Genomic DNA, 21,021 nt, shown 5'->3' on the forward strand with positions numbered 1-21,021 from the left:
TCACACATAATCACTACACAGTATAAAGTAAAGTCGCTTTCTGTCCCTATGTATGCTTAAATCTTTCAAACTACGCTACGGATTTTGATGCGATTTTTTTAATAGATCAAGCGATTCAAGATGAAAGTTTTAGTATATAATAAATTAGGTTTTTGACAAAGCGGGCGAATCCGCGGGCGGAAAGCTAGTTTTATTACAAAGCACATTTGCCACTGGTGTTTGTGCAATGAGTGAGCATACCATTTTTACTCTATAGATTATTTTATCAACAAGGTCGCGATTGATAAGTTGTTAATCGAGATATTATGTTTAATAAGAATTAAATTTGACGTAATTTTTTAAACAGCTGTTTTATAATATGCCACGAATTTGCAAAATGGCAAGACTTTTTACTTTGTAATGGGATGAAACGGCTAGATCATTCATATTTATTAATAGTTAGATAATTTCTATGCATTTATGAATGAAAATAATAAATTAGATAAGCTGTTTTACGGATGAAACAATGGAATTACCTTTTTTTTCAACACTGTAGTTCGCTCATTATAAAATTTATAACCTGTTTAAAGTGTCAAAATGTATCTACTATAAATGTATATATATATTTGTTTGTTTGTTTGATTGTAATGAATAGGCTCATAAACCACTGGACCGATTTTAAAAATTCTTTCACCATTCGAAAGCTACATTATCCACGAGTAATATAGGCTATATATCATAATGCTAAGACCAACAGGAGCGGAGTAATGCGGGTGAAACCGCGCGGCACAGCTAGTATTTTATATAGCTGATGCATTAATTATAAATTAGAGATATGTTGCTCATTTGTGCAATTTTGAAGTTATTAAATAGGATGTAAGGTTTATTTTGTACTGGATGAAATTTATTACATTAATGAGCATTTATTACTTTTACCCATCACAACTGTATTGATTTTGTCACAAAAATATATAAATATCTTTCTATACCCATCTATAAATAACTACATAGTATAAAACAAAGTCGCTTTCTCTGTCCCATTGTATGCTCAAATCTTTAAAACTATGCAACGGTTTTAATGCGTTTTTACTTTTTTTTAAATAGATAGTGTGAATCAAGTGGAAGGTGTTTGTATATAATTTATTAGGTTTTAGACAAAGTGGGCAAAGCTGCAGGCAGTAAGCTAGCTATACTATAGTTCATTTCTTACACCTTAATATGTAGAAACGGGATGTATATGACTCAATGAGGTTTGCATGATGCATATAAATAGTGTAATTTTAATACAAGTGTTATACCAACATATATGGTTAAGGTATTCAATAAATTGTATCTACGGTTGTGTTATTCACAACAAAGAGAACATATAATTATAACACCAAAGAGGTTATAACATAAAATATATTGAAACGTAAAAGTATGTTTATATTAATTATTATTAGTTGGTTTTACTACTTTAATAATTACCATATTTAATAGTTAAATAGATTTCTCTTCATAAAAAATATAATCAGATTGTTGAAATATCTTTTTCCTTAAATAGATATTAACCCATTGAGCCCTGAACGGCCCGATCGGTCCACGACACAATAGATTTTCTATTGTCTGTGATTCTGGGGCCTCGGTCCACGACACAATAGATTTTCTATTGTCTGTGATTCTGGGGCCTGAGTTATTACGTTTAACAAACTATAATGTATTTTAGTACTTTGGTTTTGATAAAACATGCCAACTATTATTAGATTGATGATTATTAACTTGATGTAGGTCATAAAACTGCATTGTTAAGCGAAATCAAATATTGCTTACCTACATTAGTATTTGTTTATGCAGACAAATTTATAATATGCGGATAAAACGACATATACTTCTTAGTTAACAATATTATACATCTGAATGTATTCCCGATAACTTACTAATAAATTAACTATGTCCGTTTATAACAGTATTACTCATGTTAGGAGCAAAGCTAAATAAAGAAAACATGAGTATTTTGCAGCTAGCCAAACGAATGAGTAACACAGTGTACGCATGAAAAAAATAAAACTTACGAAATCACATACTGTGCAGAGGTCAAAAATACATTTTTTCATGTAATAACATTCTTCAACTTACCACCAAAGGGCTAACCGCAAAAATTAAATGTTGTTTGAACAGTTTTTTCACTTCACAAAACTTTAAACTTTACAATTTCAATTTTAGATTCGCACGAGTCAAAATCACAGACGTCAAAGTGTCAAACTTTTTTTCAACTTTTTTTCGAAACGTCACCGGCTGCGGCCTGCGCAGTAGCGGCCGGTCTATGTCGTTCCGTTTCACGGTCTGTGGCGCCTGTGTTTAATCTGTCATTATTTTTCTTCCTCATTAGTCTTGGAAACGACGATTACAGTTTGTTTTATGACTAATATACACAATATGTGCTTGTAACTGGGGCTTATATGAAATAAATTGTTCAATGAAATATTCTGACAGTGTTACATACTTTACGCGAGCGTATTAGTCGACAAGTTATAAGACAATGACCGAATGGCGAGTATACCAAGTGCGTAGGCCGCACGAAGGTCAACCGATGACTTGTGGCATACATCTTTGTTTGTATGCATTTTGCAATTTAAATTGTAAATGTCCACATGACCTAGTTATTAATTTTTTTTTTTGCAAGCTAAGGTCAGTTACGTGGGAGGCTATTTCTTGTTATGACTAAATATCACCTATTCTCTGATTTTCACTTAATGTTATATTTATAAAATCCTGGAGAAATTAAGCCTATTGTTATTTATAGGCACTGAGACATATTTTTCTATAATAAATGCTAAGAACAATACCTTTTTAACAGTTTTGCTATACTCATAAAACCATTAAGAGCCACTTACAGACTGCAGACATCTTTTGTATATATGCACCTGGAGCTTTTTATTGAAAAAATATTATAACAGAATTTAAACAATGTGCATAATAGCAAACTGCTGTTATGCACATTGTTTAAATTCTGTTATGTTCTAAAATATAATATGTTGGTATATTTTTAAACTTAACGAAAAAGATAAAAGGCAGGTAAGCATTTATCTTGAAACATATTGAGCGTTCTCAAATTTACACTGTAATTATAAAATCTAACACTCAATCCGTTTATTTGAAACGGAGCATCTGGTTTTAAAAATAAACACGTAGCGTCGAAAATTTATGGCTAGAAAAGCCAAGATGTGATTGACCTAATGTTGTGATGTGTTTGGACGATCGTAAAAAGGAACGTAATAATTAAAGGGGAACATAAAAAGTTAAGAAAAATAAAATGAAAATAGTTTACCTTTAATTACTGCTTACTATTGTTAAGTTGTATTAACGAGGCATGTGCGACTAAATTAGCCTGTTGATATTACGTACCTATTAACAAACATTTATTATTCAATCTTATAAATCTATGAACAGAAGTTAAGGAAAATAATTATTCTACTTCTGAATTAATAAATGATGCATCAAAATTAATTTCTACGAAATTATTGTAAATACCGACCTTGCAATTCCTGGTTTCATTCTGATGAATATATAACAATAATACTGTTTCCCGAAATAATGACTACCTATGGTTTTCTCTGTGGTAAAAGTATGTTTGTAAACAATATTTAAGTAATAAAACCTTGTAATATAAATAGTAATGGATCAGTTCATTTCCATGGTGATATTTTTTATGCCATTATTTATTATTAACAAAAAGGGGAGATAAATTCTTCGACTTTATGCCGTGTAGACACAGAAAGAGATAGGAAGAATAAAAGGTTATATTCTTAAGTTATACCTATTTTACTTATTTCTCTTTAGTATTTTTGGAGGGAAATCCAGTGTATTCTGACCATCTATATTCTTTACAAATCCGACTGCTTCCCTGGACTCTTAGCTTGACTTAAGTGGCTTATAAATGTTGGAGGTCCTGAACAGGATGCAAGAGATATCTTGCTTATCTGCCGCTTAATTCCAAATTCCCTGTTGTAATGTCCTACTGTTTGAAATGCTAAGTGGTCAAATAAAGCATCTTGTACTATACATATAAGATATAGCTTTGTTTCTGATCCTATTGGCTACATTTTTAAGACAATTTTAGATCGTATCTCGTTATTGTCTAATCATATTTGAATACAATGATTTTGGCATGAGAAAATTTACGTTCATCAGCCCTCATGCTATTAAATTATATAATATACATCCCTATATGCTTATATGTATCCCTATTTAACATGTATCTTAATTAATAATGATAAGAGTGAAGCGTAATTAAAACTATTATCGTTGAAAGCTTGATAAAATATAAGCTTTTGCCGCGTAAAATTAATATTGTATCATATTCATATTTGACGTCGAAGGGAAATTGCAAATTGATGAAAATAGTTTGGATGTGAGCATAGAAATCTAAATAACAATGGATATGAGTGACTCTGAAATTTTGATTCTAATTTAAAGTTTAGCTTGTATCTTTTTAACTAATTTTGATAAAACTAGTTCAACATAGCACATATATAACCTATTACTTCTTGCAGGGAAATGTATTTTAGAATGTACTATTAAAACATTTTATAAATATTATAAAATAGAACTTTAAATGTGACTGGAATGAAAGTGAAGGAAGTATAATAGTGAACTAAATTCCTACCTTGTATCTAATAAAATATCGATTCTATTAATAATGTACGAAACGATAAAACTTACATCTAACTAAAAAGCGAAACATTCACAATAAAAGAAAACACATGGAAACAGAAATGAAATGTTTATTAATAAATAAATAACACATCGAAAAGTAAAAGCTTACACTAGCGTACATGATAACAATAACAAAAAAGCTAGATAATAAAAAGAGATAACTAATAGCAAGAAATAAAGATCGATACATAACAATAAACATGCTTACAACTAAGCGACACACGACAAACATCAAGGCGTGTTTGTGAAGATGAAATAGATGATTCAGATTCAATACTATTAGTAGCATTTGCTTCATCTTCATTCACACGTATTCTATATATCTAAATTTACCTGAAAAATCAGTGCTGGCGTCGACGTCCAGCGAGCAACTGCCGATAGAGTCCACAGACTTATCCATTACTTTCACAACCAATTTCTTTGAGCTATTCTTTAAGAGATCGGCCGGTTTAACCTCTATTTCATACGGACCTATGCTATCTAGGTCGTGTTCTATACGCACTTCGTTGGACTTTGGCGAAACAGTAGAACTTGGTAGTCTTATATCAGTCTCATCAGTGTTTATGGTTAGTATGGAATCAGGTTTCAGCGTATCGCCAGTCTTGTCCAATATCAATGTGCTCTGACTTGTAAAATTGCTTCGTATAGGCTCAATGTATTCAACGTCATCGTCATATACGAATAGGTGATTGGAATGTCCGTTTAAACCATGTTCGTCAGTCGCGTCCGCCGGTACAGCGTCTATAACTGTCTGTGGTTTAGTTAGACTTTTGTAATAATGATTCTCTAACTTCTCTAATTGGCGACGAGTGTCCGATTGCTTTTTTCGCACCGAATCTATTATAAGTGGCAAATTCAATAGATCCGGTGTCTTCTCTCTGTCCCGTTTGAATAACGGAGAATCATCGCTTTCAAGTTCAAATCTTTTATATTTGGACGAACAATAGTCGTCTATAGATGACGTATCCGACTTCTTGGAATCGAAAAAAGTATCCAAAGAGAAGAAAGACTTCCGTTTTTTCTTTGGCCGGCTGGATTTATCAAAATTCGATGCGACAAACGGATCTCTAGAGCTGTATTGCTGAACACAGATGTTACTTGTGTTAACTAATGATTTTGGTCTAGATTCTTTAGGCAGACTTAACGGTACGCGGTTCGTTTCAATTTTCCGCGAATCCAAGCTGAGAGTTTTACGAAATCGCTCATTGAGATTGGAGAGCAATACGCTTCTTCGTTCTGTGGATTTAGGCGTGACGTTGTAGGAATTTTGCTTGCTGCTAGACGGTTGATTTTCTGGAATGTGCTCTGTATATTTAAACTCTATATCTCGCTCTGAATGATCTGGACTTCTGTCATCAGGTTTCCTGTACGCTTCTGATGGGCATAGAGATGATTGGCGATTGTCTGGTCGATGGAAAGAGAAGGAGCCTCGATTGGAGGAAGATTGTTTTCTATCGCAGATGCAATTGCCTATGCAGCTGAGTTTAACGCATGGCCTCTTAGTGTCGGACTCCACGTGAATATTATGACTTGTAGTTGGAATGTACGTGTCAGGTTTATGTTTGTGGACGAGGAGGTCCTGTCGTATCTTCTCCAGCCGTTCGTCGCCATTTAAGCCCCGCGTGTACTTCGACTTCGGTGGTCGGAAGAATCTAATCGAGCCGGTGGCATGAGGATCATTTGCTCTTCTCCTTACGAAAGACGGCGAATCCGATATTTTGTTAACACCTAGAAGAAGAACCGGCGACTTTTTGTCCTCCTCATCAGGTAAATCGCTGTGAACAAAAATGAAACCATTAGTCAACAGCTTGAAGCACATATTTTCTATTATTGCAATTGAAATTGCCGTACTAAAGTAACTTTATTTTTATCAACTTTAACGTTAACCCTTTTTCATAAAAATCTCAATTTAAAATAAACAACATAAATAAATAAATTGAAATAAACAACTGGGTTAGCACAAGAAACACACACAAGCAAAATTAAAGCAAAACATAAAAATAAATACTTACCAACACACACACATGGATTAAAATAAGTTAAACACTCAAAGGGAAATGATAAAGAAAGAAAGACAATAAAAGAACTAACATGTATCAAATGTTACTAGGTATGTAAATGCATGGTAATTTGAAGATCTGTGAAACATTTTTAATGGAGTTAAAGATATTATGAAGATCTACTGAAATAGTATCACAATCTTAGAAAACATGTATATAGGTAAATAATATATTGTTACTTGGTATCATAAACATTTTATTTATAGTCATGGCTAAATATTGATACGATACCTACTCGATAATCATTCTATAATCAAAAATATTTAACTGAAATTACTCCTACCATAATTTACATGATTACCTCACGTACGTGTATCACAGTAAATTTTTTTACCAAAACGTTCTCTCTACTTTCAGGTTTCAAACTTATTTGCCATTTTCTTAAAACTAAAGAAACCCCAGGTATTTTAAGTTTTACTAATTAATATCATCTACTACAAAAAACTGCACAAATTGCAATGATAATTACCCGCTTATCATCAACACAAACAAAGTTCTAATTAACTTGCTATTCGTACTGTATCGTATATCCAAGGACGGAATCTTGTGTTACATTTAGTTTAATTACGTCGCAAATTATACATACTCATTACTTACTTACTTCATAAAACAATAATGTGATTTTATCACTTATAATACCACAACAGCTTAGTACCACGTGACGTCGAATGGTGCAATTCTATTGGTCGATATTTGGGTCGGAAAAATAATCACGATAATTATGAAAATTTTGCTCGTGTGTTTTGAGATCTGTCTGTATTGTCTGAGGTTATATTTATAAATTATTGACCTGTAAATCGTTGAAAAAATTCTAGCAATACTTGGCTCTGAATTTAGTTGGAATATTGATCTCTGATATATATTTAATCCATACTATCCATACTAATATAATAAATGCGAAAGTAACTCTGTCTGTCTGTCTGTTACTCAATCACGCCTCAACTACTGAACCAATTTGCATGTGGTATAGAGATATTTTGATACTCGAGAAAGGACATAGGCTACTTTTTACCCCGGGAAATAGGATAGGTTTTATCCCGGAAATCCCACGGGAACGGGAACTATGCGGGTTTTTCTTCGACTGCGCGGGCGAGGCCGCGGGTGGAAAGCTAGTACTAAATAAAATACCAAGTTGCATATCGCTACATTTGGTTTGAAGCGATACTATTGGTTGTTTACAAACACGTCTCTCCCTACGCATCATCGCACATCCTAGTGGAAAAGCACCCTGTACAAAATACAAATCTAGGACTACCTTTACTAGATGCTTAACAAACAAATTTTAAAACCATATCGATCCAAGCAGTTTTTAAAACCAAAACATCGCGTGTTTCGTGCTTATCATTTAGCTTTACCGAGTCAGGGAGTGCCAGGACACGTGGGGTTCCAACCTGGTACATTTGAGGGGAAATACGATATAAATGATCAATATGTACGTATAAAACAAAGTAAAAATTGTGAGACTATCGAGTTTCACCATTGTTTATCGAGATAGTTGAGAATGTTATATCGAAAAATGCAATAGGATGGCTAACCTGATGCAGAACACATGAACGTAAAAAATTTTGGGTACTTTCATGTTAAGGACAGTCTATAATCTAGAAATGAAAGATTAACGAATTTTAAACGGGATTTATTCCACAAGAAGTAGACCAGTACGGAATGGAAAATGCACAGTCTATAAACTTTATCATTGATTTTAGACTAATTTATTACCTCCGGATTAGTATTTGACCTGTCGTATGAAAAGCCAAGTATCGAAGTGCGTTTGTACAGAATGAGCCTAGATGATAGACATTAGCTATCTGTGTAATATAACACATTTTGTTGGACCTCAACCTGGTTAAATTTTACAATCAATTGACTTACTTTTTTGTATTTTGAAGTTAGAACGTTTTCCCATATCTCTCTCCTATTCCTATTTCTCCCTGTATTAAAGTGTATGATTCCAGAATTTTCTACCATTTAACTGAGTATAATGTCTCTTAGCTTGTATTTGAGATAACACAGAACAGGTTCCTATACATGTGAATATTCTATTAACGTTTGCGTACATAATACCATTATAGGAAACGAGTTTCTGACCTCATGTCTTTTTAGAATTCTGCGAGTAGAAGGTCATAGCCATTGTGCAATTATTTGATTTCATAATAAACAAAGCATAAATCATCGGATATAGAATTTAAAGTGGGTGTACTCTTCTTCAGAACAGATTGTACAGTCATTTGTACTTGACGTTAAGATGACTTACTTTCCCAAAAGTTTTCCATAGATGGATACAGAAACTTTCATCTTTGACAAGGCATTTTTGGCAAAAGGCAATATAACAGTTCCAGTCAATAATATACATATTCAGAGTATATATCTTACTATTAAAATACATCAGATTAATCAAGAAAAAGTGCGCTCCGCGGTTTTACCCGCATTGCCCCGCTCCTTTTTTTAATAAGTATCTTTATTTAACGAGCTTTATCACAATATGAATATGTCGCTCAGATACACACATACTTATAACTATTTTACACGCTAATACATAAATTCAGTAATTTAATAATTATATCTAGCTATAAATTTAAGGAGACTGATCCGAGGCGAAACTTATTTTATATAATTTGATGATAAGTTTTATTTCTTTCGCATGGGGGTTAGATAAAATAATGTTAATGTCAGCAAACGTTTTTAATATATTGCTACACTCGGATAATCGGTAGGCTGCATGTTGGTCTTAGCGTGATGATATTATAGCCTATAGCCTTCCTCGAAATGGGCTATCACACCGAATTTTTCAATTCGGACCATTAGTTCTTAAGATTAGCGCGTTCAAACAAACAAACTACTGATGATAAGCATACACAAGTGTCGTGTATCCCATTGACCATAAGGATATTAGCACGGATGTGACTAAGCCAGTCAGGAAATCAGGTGACGATGATGGTTTTTACACGCTTTATATTAGCTTCACCTGTATGTTTGTTTGTAACCTACTTCTTTGGGCGCGATTTTGACCCACTTTAAACGGCCAGATTTCGTTCAAACTTTGTAGATTTATTGAGGACCGATGACAATACACTAATTTGATAAAATTTTCTATTTTTTAGTTCGGTTTTCTATAAAAAGCGTGTTTTTTAGTTTTTTTAAACTATTATTATTATTTCACATATGTATAAGTATACTATATGTAGTTTGTATGTTTTTTTAAACGGGAGTATAAGGTATTAGATATTGCGTACTTAAACTTATTATTTTTTGCTATTAAAATATTACGAATAATATACACGCCTAATCGGTAATTCGATCCCGAGTGGGTACTAAAAAATGTCAGTTTAGTAGGAAATAAAAGGCCTATGGCTTTATTTTGATGGTGAAGTAAAGATAATATCAGCTCTGAGACAGTTCACTTTTACACAATTAAGTATTTTACCTATCCGAATTAATTTTGTTGATTAATAATTCTTAATTTCAGGGACGTTCCTAGTTTAGCGTTTTACTATTGTCGTTTATATATATTTTGCTGTGTAGCATATTCATTCAATATGGAAATTATTGATTTTATAACCATCACAATGACATATACTTTTTCCTGGGAATTTGACCTTGAAGTTTATATAGAGAGTGAAATTTTATTGCCTTAATTCAATAGAACTGAACATTAACAATGTACCAAGTCCCGGAGTAAAGGCAGCACACTATTAATTCCAACAACCAAACCATGTATTCAATTATGGTCTTTAATATCTAGATGAAAGAGTGTATATTCCACAATAATGCTGCACATCATCAGAACCATTTGTAATCCACTTTTGCGTGAGATAGAGCAATTTACGCTTTGTCTGGCGAATTGCGAGTGGTGTGAACGTGTCGATATAATTTAGTTATTACTTATATGAAAAATTGCAATCAAATGGCAATATTGATTGCATTTTTATCTGTTACAGCCTTGCCGTGTACGATACATGTAATTACCGTTGCTTTTTATAGCGTTGAATTTATTTTATTTGAACGATTAGGGTTTTTTTTTATGAAATCGGCTATTTTTAAAAGAATACTTTTAAAAATAGCCGATTACATTCACGTAATACATGCTCACTTGGGATTTTTTTTTTTGAAAATGTGAAGCCTTTTGCTGTAGGTATACATTTAGTTCTTGAACAAAATGGTCAGTGATAAAGTATACATGTTCTTTACTATTAAAGAAGTTTTACATACATTATCGTCATATTCAATCGAATTCTCCATCACTACAACTACCGCTTTATGATCTTCTGTTGTCACACCTTTACTTTAAAACTATAAACGTATACTTCGTAATAAAAGTCGAAAGTACATTATCGACAAATATATCGGTACTAGCACATCACTACACAATCACAGGCCATTGGAACTGCTCGCTCCATCAACTCACAAATTATCTGCGCTCTTCGCTGATCTATAATATGTGATAACGGGATGGTATTCAAGCCAACTGTATGTGGTAAATATAAAAAATATTTCCATAGAGCTTTAAACATAAAAAATTGCGAGTCGGACTCGCATATCGAGGGCTCCGAAACCGATTATAATATGTTGTACAGACGGACAACAAAGTGATCCTATAAAATATTGCGTTGAAAGTAAAATTTCAAGGTCGTGTCATGGCAATACCGTCACGTCATGCAGTATGGCGACGATTTTGGTATCTTTGAATCTTGCCAAAGAAATTTCACATCTGACACGTGTGCTCGGCACTCACGCTGTTTTTTTATGGGACTAGTGTATCTGGCAGATGTAACCTCTTTTAAAATGAGATGAAAACAATTAGAAAGCTATCGAAATGCACGATATCTCGATACGTTTAATTCGATTATAATTATTATAGCAATCGTTTATATTGCACTATCGATTATCTTTATGTACCAAAACAATTTTTTATTTAGAGCGCCACTAATCGATTAATGTGATTACCACGAAATAAGTGTGTTTGGAATTATGAATTTTTGTGCATTTTCGACAGGTTAATCTTACTGATAATATTATAAAGTTTGTGAGGACTGAGGATGTATGTTTGTTTCTTTTTCACTCGAAAACAACCGAACTGATTTAGATGATACTAAGCGTTGATTTAGCGTACACCAAAAACACGTGAATAAATATACTTCCTATAACACTCGGATTTGTTTGCGGGTATAACGGATAACCGCGTGGCACAGCCAATGTATATGGTGTACAATAACCATTTTTATCCCTCTAATCCATCATCACTACATAGTATAAAACAAAGTCGCTTTCTCTGTCCCTATGTCCCTTTGTTTGCTTAAATCTTTAAAACTACGCAACGTATTTTGATACGTTTTTTTGTAATAGATAGAGTGATTCAAGAGGAAGGTTTTAGTATACAATTTATTCGGTTTTAGACAAAGCGGGCGAAGCCGCGGGCGGTAAGCTAGTATATAATAAACAATATCCTGGCAAAATAACGTTTGTCGATTCATCTAGTATGCTATAATAAACAAAAACTTGACTCAATCATTTCACAAATACCTCACGGTCATAAAACTGTAACGTTACAAAAATTATGCCATAAAATTATCAAAACAACGGTAACCGAGCCAGCGGCCGCCATGTTGGGGTCAATGAACTCTAATTCGCTTTCCTTGAAATACAGGTGATTTACCCTCTTTTCGCGAGTTTTTAAGGTTAATCTACAATCTACCATAATGATGATATGATTAAGAATAATTTTTCTTATGTCACCTCAAAAAAACCAAACAGATTATGAAAATTGTTGTACCTCGTACCTACTATTATAGAAGTCGATAGGATTTCTTAGTAAGATACGCTATATTGCACGCCTCATAAGCGAAGCGTTGAGGTGGGTACTACTGTCACTTTGCGCAAAACATCTAATTTTTCAAACTTAAAATGTCTTTATCACTTTATGTATCATACATTGCACTTGTAAGATAATACATACACACACATATTAAGAAAAAACACTATTTTAAACGTTCATGATATTTTTGATGTCATTTTTGTTATTTAAACTAGTTAAAAAACAGTTTAAAAAAGTTCTGTCTTGGACGTCCGTGTGTCTGTATGTGCGGATCCTTTTTCTTGTTAACACGATAGCGACCGAAATATAATACTTTACTAATCGAGTCTTTTTTTTTCTCTTACGCTTGAGTATGCTCAGGAATAGAACCCTTTCATTTTTCAGGGTCTGATTCGATGTGGTTTAATTGTTATTAAATAAACAAAAATAATAATTAATAAATATTTATTAAAAAAAAAATTATGAGGCGTGCACTTTTGGATTTTCCAAATTATTTTTTTTTACGACTATTACGGGTGAAGCTGGGGCGAGCGGATATACTTAGGATGGACAGGTGGTCGAAATCAGACCGTGTTATGCAAATGATTTTCACCTGTGTTAAGATGCTAGTATTGCAATGAATCATTTAACATGCCTTTGCCAATTATTTAATTTGCATTGCAATAAGAACGATGATACATTTACCATTCCGATAAATGAATGGAAAAACTCAAATATGTATGAAATATATAAAAAATAACTAAAAAACACGCTTATATAGACTAGCTGTGCCTTATAATAATGTAATGTGCCTGTAATAATTGGTTTGTAGATGAATATTTGCTAAGAACGCATTGCGAGACTTTTTACATGACTGTGTTTGATGGTATATAAATTATGTATTATATTTGACTGACCGGTTGGCTTGGTTGGTAGTGGCCCTGCCTTCCAAACCAAAGGTCGTGGGTTCGATTCTCACCCGGGGCAAATATTTGTGTGATGTACATAGATGTTTGCTCTGTGTCTGGGTGTTAATTATCTAAGTATATAAGTATTTATTTAAAATTATATAGGTATGTATGTTTATCAGCCATCTGGTTTCCAACACAAGCGAAAGCTTAGTATGGGATAAGATCGTGTGTGAAAATTGTACTGAAATATTTATTTATTTATAGGTAAGCTATAAAGGCTAGTCTTAGCTTACCTTTAGTATCAGTAAGATACAAACCTAGACAACACGATACACCAGCCATTCTAGCAATAGACAATTCCCTTTATAGAGCAATAAATCACAAACGTTACTGTCAATTGGATAAATAGTTTGCCATTCTTCATAAATAGAGCAGGCTCCAAGGAGATGTTCGTTTGCATAAATAGCGGACCTAATTCTGACTTCTGATATATATTGTATAGATCCCAGACATCCTATAAACAGATGTTGCCAACCAGTTTTGTGGTCCCCTTCCCCGCACCCCGGTAATTAAATATGGCATACAAAGAAAAAAATAAACATTTCCAAAACATGCCGCGTGGGGTATCAAATGAAAGAGCTTATTGAGTAGATCACGAATATATAGCATACTATAACATTTCTTACACTTTCTCTAAGATTTTTTAGAAAATTTACGAAAATGGTCCATTTTTGAGTTAACTTTAAACCACTATAGATTGAAAACTCATGAATATATTTTTTAAATTATTATTTTAAATAATTAACAATAGTCCATTGTTGACGATTCAATAGTTCGTACAGTGAAATAGTTGCATGGGGGAGTGGGGGAAGCATTCAAAGATGGCGAGTATATTTTCAAGTTTATGCCAGAAATAAAGGCCTAATACAAAAATATCGGTGTCAGGGCTTAGAATAATTATCTCTGCACTGTCGTTGTGTTTGACAGAATGAAAAATATGGCAGAACATTCTTGAATCAGCCTCTTAACTTCATCAGCCTCTTCTAAACTTGAAAATATACTCGCCATCTTTGAATGCTCCCCCCACTCCCCCATGCAACTATTTCACTGTACGAACTATTGAATCGTAAACAATGGACTATTGTTAATTATTTAAAATAATAATTTAAAAAATATATTCATGAGTTTTCAATCTATAGTGGTTTAAAGTTAACTCAAAAATGGACCATTTTCGTAAATTTTCTAAAAAATCTTAGAGAAAGTGTAAGAAATGTTATAGTATGCTATATATTCGTGATCTACTCAATAAGCTCTTTCATTTGATACCCCACGCGGCATGTTTTGGAAATTTTTATTTTTTTCTTTGTATGCCATATTTAATTACCGTTGTGGGGAGAGGGGGACCACAAAACTGGTTGGCAACATCTGTCTATAGGATGTCTGGGATCTATACAATATATATCAGAAGTCAGATTTAGGTCCGGTATTTTTGCAAACGAAACTCCACTGAGAGTCCGGTCTAAAAATTGAATTAGAGGTCGCACAATCAATTTGGTTCACTAATTCAATAGATGTAATTGCTTGTACCTAGTTTAGTTATTGCTATGTGCGTTTTATTTTTGCACATTTTTCTTAAAACTCGGCGATAATCACTGCTTTTTTGAGGTATTTATTTAACTTCAAGAAGTATCAGACATCGGTAGAAACCACACATTAATTTATGCTTGTATTACTTTTTATAATTTACCTTGTATTAATTTACTAGCTGTGCTCCGCGGTTTCACACGCATTGCTCCGCTCCTGTTGGTCTAAGCGGGATGATATATAGCCTATAGCCTTCCTCGATAAATGGGCTATTTAACACCGAAAGAACTTTTCAAATCGGACCAGTAGTTCCAAAGACTAGCGCGTTCAAACAAACAAACTCTTCAGCTTTATAATATTAGTATAGATAATGTCTAGCTGCCAGACCTAGTGATTTAAAATCTATATAACATCATACATTCACACCACAGATAATAAAGAGCCACGTAACATAACACTAGAAAGCCGCTCCCACGAGACAGCAGTCACCATGATTGTATTTCATTGCCACAAATACCAGATTGAAAGCTAATGGTGAAACGTCGTGCTATATTGACTGATAAGAACGGTTGTTTATCTCGTTTTTATGCTGTGAAAAAGTTACGAAAGTTCGGAGACATTTAAATCATTTAGGGCCGATTTTTCAATGCTTGGATACAACTTATCCGTCCAATAAAGTATTACACGATAATATTAAAATGTCACGTAAACTGTCAAATACGGGCAATTAGAATACGTTTTTAAAATGGTAGTTTTATACATTATTCGACGAATAAGCTTTATCCAAGCATTGAAAAATCGGCCCTTAATCAATCAGCTTCAGACTTTGGTAGTATAAATGTTAATTAGCATTTCTGCCTGAGCGTGGGACCAGTAATAAATAGCATATGATCCCAGATATCCAGACTACAATATATATGTGCAAAATATTATTTCAGCAGAACTGTGTGAAAGATTAATTCCATCTTCAATCTGCATCTGTCTTCATCCTTACACACTTTCACGTTTATCTATGAGGATTCACGTACAATACAATTTTAATTGCAATGAAATGATTATTTTCAAGGAATCCTCTGCACATAAACTAAATCCAAGAGGAGGTAGAAAATTTTCAATCAAAATATAGACCCCAGAAACATTTTAATACCCGAAACAATTTCTATTCCTTTCTCTTAATCCATACTATATATATATAATTATATATATAATATAATAAATGCGAAAGTAACTCTGTCTGTCTGTCTGTCTGTTACTCAATCACGCCTAAAATACTGAACCAATTTTCATGAAATTTGGTATGGGGATATTTTAATACCCGAGAAAGGACATAGGCTACTTTTTATCCCGGGAAAATGACACAATCCCGGAAATCCCACGGGAACGGGAACTATGCGGGGTTTTCTTTGACTGCGCGGGCGAAGCCGCGGGCGGAAACCTAGTTCTTTATAATCAAAGTTACGACAAACCCTAAAAATTATAAAAATAATGATGACGATTGTTTTTCTCATGAGAGCATGAGAAAAACAATCGTCTGGCTTTTATACTAAAGCTTGCTCAACGTAAATCGACATGGAGCATCACGTTTCCATTGTTCTAATAACGTGAAATGGGAATGACAATAGTGAGAGTGGATATATTTGCACAATGCTCTACGCTGGGCAAATAAATGTGCAACTGTTGGAAATCTCGTTGTCTTGTTTCATTTTTGTCTACTTGTATTGGATTTTAATTACACGTGCCACTTGTTGTTCATCATTTTAAAACGAATATTTTAACAGTAGACCAATAACCTATTATGAATGACTGAGAGCGTTAATTTATTATGAAAAGATTCAAAAGACAAACACAAACCTACTAGATATGCGTTATCAGGGCAAGACGTTATCTTATATCTTACGCAAGGATTATTGTCTTAACCTAGGACTAGGTCAAACCAATAATAAGGAGCCTGTAGATAACGTGGAACAAAATGGAGTAAAAATAAAAGAATATTATATATTACTAAGGTCCATTACGAACAGCAGAATAGAATTTTCCTTCTTCCAAATGTATCTAAAATTTAATTTTCTCTGAATTCGGATAAGGTCGATTCTATTAATCACAATTATTCACGCTCAATTTCATAACTAGAGCAGGCTCCAAGGAGATGTTCGTTTGCATAAATAGCGGACCTAATTCTGACTTCTGATATATATTGTATAGATCCCAGACATCCTATAAACAGATGTTGCCAACCAGTTTTGTGGTCCCCTTCCCCGCACCCCGGTAATTAAATATGGCATACAAAGAAAAAAATAAACATTTCCAAAACATGCCGCGTGGGGTATCAAATGAAAGAGCTTATTGAGTAGATCACGAATATATAGCATACTATAACATTTCTTACACTTTCTCTAAGATTTTTTAGAAAATTTACGAAAATGGTCCATTTTTGAGTTAACTTTAAACCACTATAGATTGAAAACTCATGAATATATTTTTTAAATTATTATTTTAAATAATTAACAATAGTCCATTGTTGACGATTCAATAGTTCGTACAGTGAAATAGTTGCATGGGGGAGTGGGGGAAGCATTCAAAGATGGCGAGTATATTTTCAAGTTTATGCCAGAAATAAAGGCCTAATACAAAAATATCGGTGTCAGGGCTTAGAATAATTATCTCTGCACTGTCGTTGTGTTTGACAGAATGAAAAATATGGCAGAACATTCTTGAATCAGCCTCTTAACTTCATCAGCCTCTTCTAAACTTGAAAATATACTCGCCATCTTTGAATGCTCCCCCCACTCCCCCATGCAACTATTTCACTGTACGAACTATTGAATCGTAAACAATGGACTATTGTTAATTATTTAAAATAATAATTTAAAAAATATATTCATGAGTTTTCAATCTATAGTGGTTTAAAGTTAACTCAAAAATGGACCATTTTCGTAAATTTTCTAAAAAATCTTAGAGAAAGTGTAAGAAATGTTATAGTATGCTATATATTCGTGATCTACTCAATAAGCTCTTTCATTTGATACCCCACGCGGCATGTTTTGGAAATTTTTATTTTTTTCTTTGTATGCCATATTTAATTACCGTTGTGGGGAGAGGGGGACCACAAAACTGGTTGGCAACATCTGTCTATAGGATGTCTGGGATCTATACAATATATATCAGAAGTCAGATTTAGGTCCGGTATTTTTGCAAACGAAACTCCACTGAGAGTCCGGTCTAAACAATTATCTTTAGAATATAATTTATTTCATTTCGTCACGGCACCACTTCAATTATACAACACATTAGTAACAGCACATTCACGATTGCTTTAAGCTTAAGCTTTTAGCTTAAATAGCTTGGAACATGCTATAAAATGTTTCCCTTCTAATAACATTATAGAAGACTAGCTTTCCACCCGCGGCATCGCCCGCGCAGTCAAAGAAAAACCCGCATAGTTCCCGTTCCCGTGGGATTTCCGGGATAAAACCTATCCTATGTCCTTTCTCGGGTATCAAACTATCTCCATACCAAATTTCAGGAATATTGGTTCAGTAGTTTAGGCGTGATTGAGTAACAGACAGACAGACAGAGTTACTTACATTTATAGTATTAGTATGGATTTACTGGGCAGTAATTGCTTGATATGCGCGTGCGCAGAGGATGGAGGTTTAACACGAAGAGACATCGTTGTAGACTTGTAGTCCACATTTAAGTTATTTAAGTCACTAATTGCTATACTGTTGTCTGGAAGATTTTCAAAGAATGTACTGCAGTTGTATAGAATCTCGTTTCACAATTCACGATGTATTATTTTTATTTATCTCGAAATATAAACTGCACTTATTTAACTATACTTTGCACTTGAGAAAGGAAAGTTGTTAATTTGATTAAAATTAAGAAAATTCATGCAGCAGTACGTAGTTCGTGGAGCACGCTAGTTTTAAATTTTAAATGTTGTTGTCGTTGTAGAAAGTCGGAAATTATAACTTTTCTTTCCTCACATTTAGCCTCAAAACAAATACAGCAAAAATGGAAACAACAAAAATTTACGTCTACACGTTTTTCCTACATAGCAAATGCCTCCATATAGACTACAAGCCCGCATAGGACAAAAATATGGGTCAAATGAACCACCAGGGGACATATCTAGAACGATAGCAGAGCAAAAAATAATAAGATTCATCACTATGCCGTCACTTGTAAGCTGTCCAACTGAGTGCAGATGAGAATTGAAAAGTACACGCAAATAATGATTTACTGCACACCAAACAGTTTGGTTTCACAAAGGGGCGCTCAACCACAGATGCTGGAGTTGCACTTCTAACACATATATATAAGGCATGGGAAAACTCAAAAAATGCTCTAGGGATATTTTGTGACCTCTCCAAGGCATTTGACTGCGTTGAACATTGTACTTTGTTACGTAAACTTAATCACTATGGAATTAAAGGAAAAGCCCAGAACCTCATAGCGTCATACCTGCATGATAGGATACAGACTGTAGTTGTTAATGGAGAACGTTCTAGCGGTGCGTCAATTAACATTGGTGTTCCACAGGGGTCAATTTTAGGTCCCTTCTTGTTCTTGGTATATATCAATGATCTTCCCTATTATTTGCAGGATAGGTGTGAAATAGTTCTGTTTGCAGATGAAACCTCATTAATTTTTAATGTGGATAGGCATGACCCAAATGTTGACGAAGTGAACAGTGCTCTTTTACACATATCTGAATGGTTTACTGCCAATAATTTATTATTAAATGCCAAAAAAACCACTTGTGTTGAATTTTTACTTCCTAATGTAAAAAAGTTGAACAGAGATATTACCTTGAACGGGGAGGTATTGCATCCTACTGAGTCTACTGTATTTCTAGGGTTAACATTGGACGAGAAACTACAGTGGGGAGCCCATGTCAACACCGCTGCAGGTAAGCTCAGTTCTGCTGCATATGCAGTCCGAAAAATAAGGCATCTCACCGATGAAGATACGGCCAGATTGGTTTATTTCAGCTACTTTCATAGCATTATGTCCTATGGAATTCTACTGTGGGGCAGGGCTGCAGATATAGAAACTATATTTATCTTACAGAAAAGAGCCATTCGCTCTATATATAATTTACGTGCTCGGGACTCACTAAGAGATCATTTTAAGAATACTGGTATCCTTACTGTACCATCACAGTATATATTTAATAATATTTTGCATGTACACAAAAGCTCTGACTTACACACAAGAGTAGGAGATAGACACGATTATGGCACAAGGAACAAGAATAGAATTGAAATGCCATTTTTCCGATTAGCTAAAGTTAAAAATTCATTTATGGGTCAAGGTATACGCTTATACAATAGAATTCCTCATAATATTAAAGAGTTTAGTAGTACTAAATTTAAAACTTACATAAATAAAACCGGCCAAGTGCGAGTCGGGCTCGCGCACAAAGGGTTCCGTAGCAGCAAATATAATAAATTACAGTTAAATCAACCTATCTCAAAAACTATAAGAGATACTTTGATCAAACCAAAAATCGTTGAAAGAGTTAATTAGCATGCATCACCTCTATTTTTTTTAGAATTTTATACCCCGTAGTTATAAAAATAGAGGGGGGGGACATACTTTTTACGACTTTGAGAGCTGATATCTCAAAAACCGTTCACTTTAAGAAAAATGTTTTTTAGAAAACTTTATATCATTTTAAAAGACCTTTCCATTGATACCCCACACGGGTATGTACATCGAAAAAAAAAATTTCATCCCTCAGTTACATGTATGGGGGGCCCCACCCCCAATTCTTTTTTTTACTATTTAGTGTCATATTTTTGTAGCGGTTCATACAACACATATTCCCATCAAATTTCATCACTGTAGTACTTATAGTTTCCGAGTAAATCGGCTGTGACAGACGGACAGACGGACAGACGGACAGACGGACATGACGAAACTATAAGGGTTCCGTTTTTGCCATTTTGGCTACGGAACCCTAAAAATGTACTAGTTCAGAGAGCGTACTACAGTATTC

General features: G+C 33.8%; 1 protein-coding gene across 1 annotated transcript in view; it reads right to left on the reverse strand.

The window, feature by feature from the left end:
- LOC149476223 (uncharacterized) overlaps positions 1–21,021 on the reverse strand; it is a 44,129-nt gene that overhangs the window by 7,573 nt on the left and 15,535 nt on the right. Inside the window, exon 2 of the mRNA XM_089712136.1 lies at positions 5,008–6,449. Within this exon, the coding sequence (XP_089568262.1) occupies positions 5,008–6,449 (1,442 nt within the window). The remainder of the gene's footprint in view (positions 1–5,007; positions 6,450–21,021) is intronic.

Source organism: Colias philodice, chromosome 28 (genome assembly GCF_061535455.1).
Source record: "Colias philodice isolate Cphi_HAF_F1 chromosome 28, ilColPhil1 Martin Lab GWU primary, whole genome shotgun sequence".
NCBI classification, from domain to species: Eukaryota; Metazoa; Arthropoda; class Insecta; order Lepidoptera; family Pieridae; genus Colias; species Colias philodice.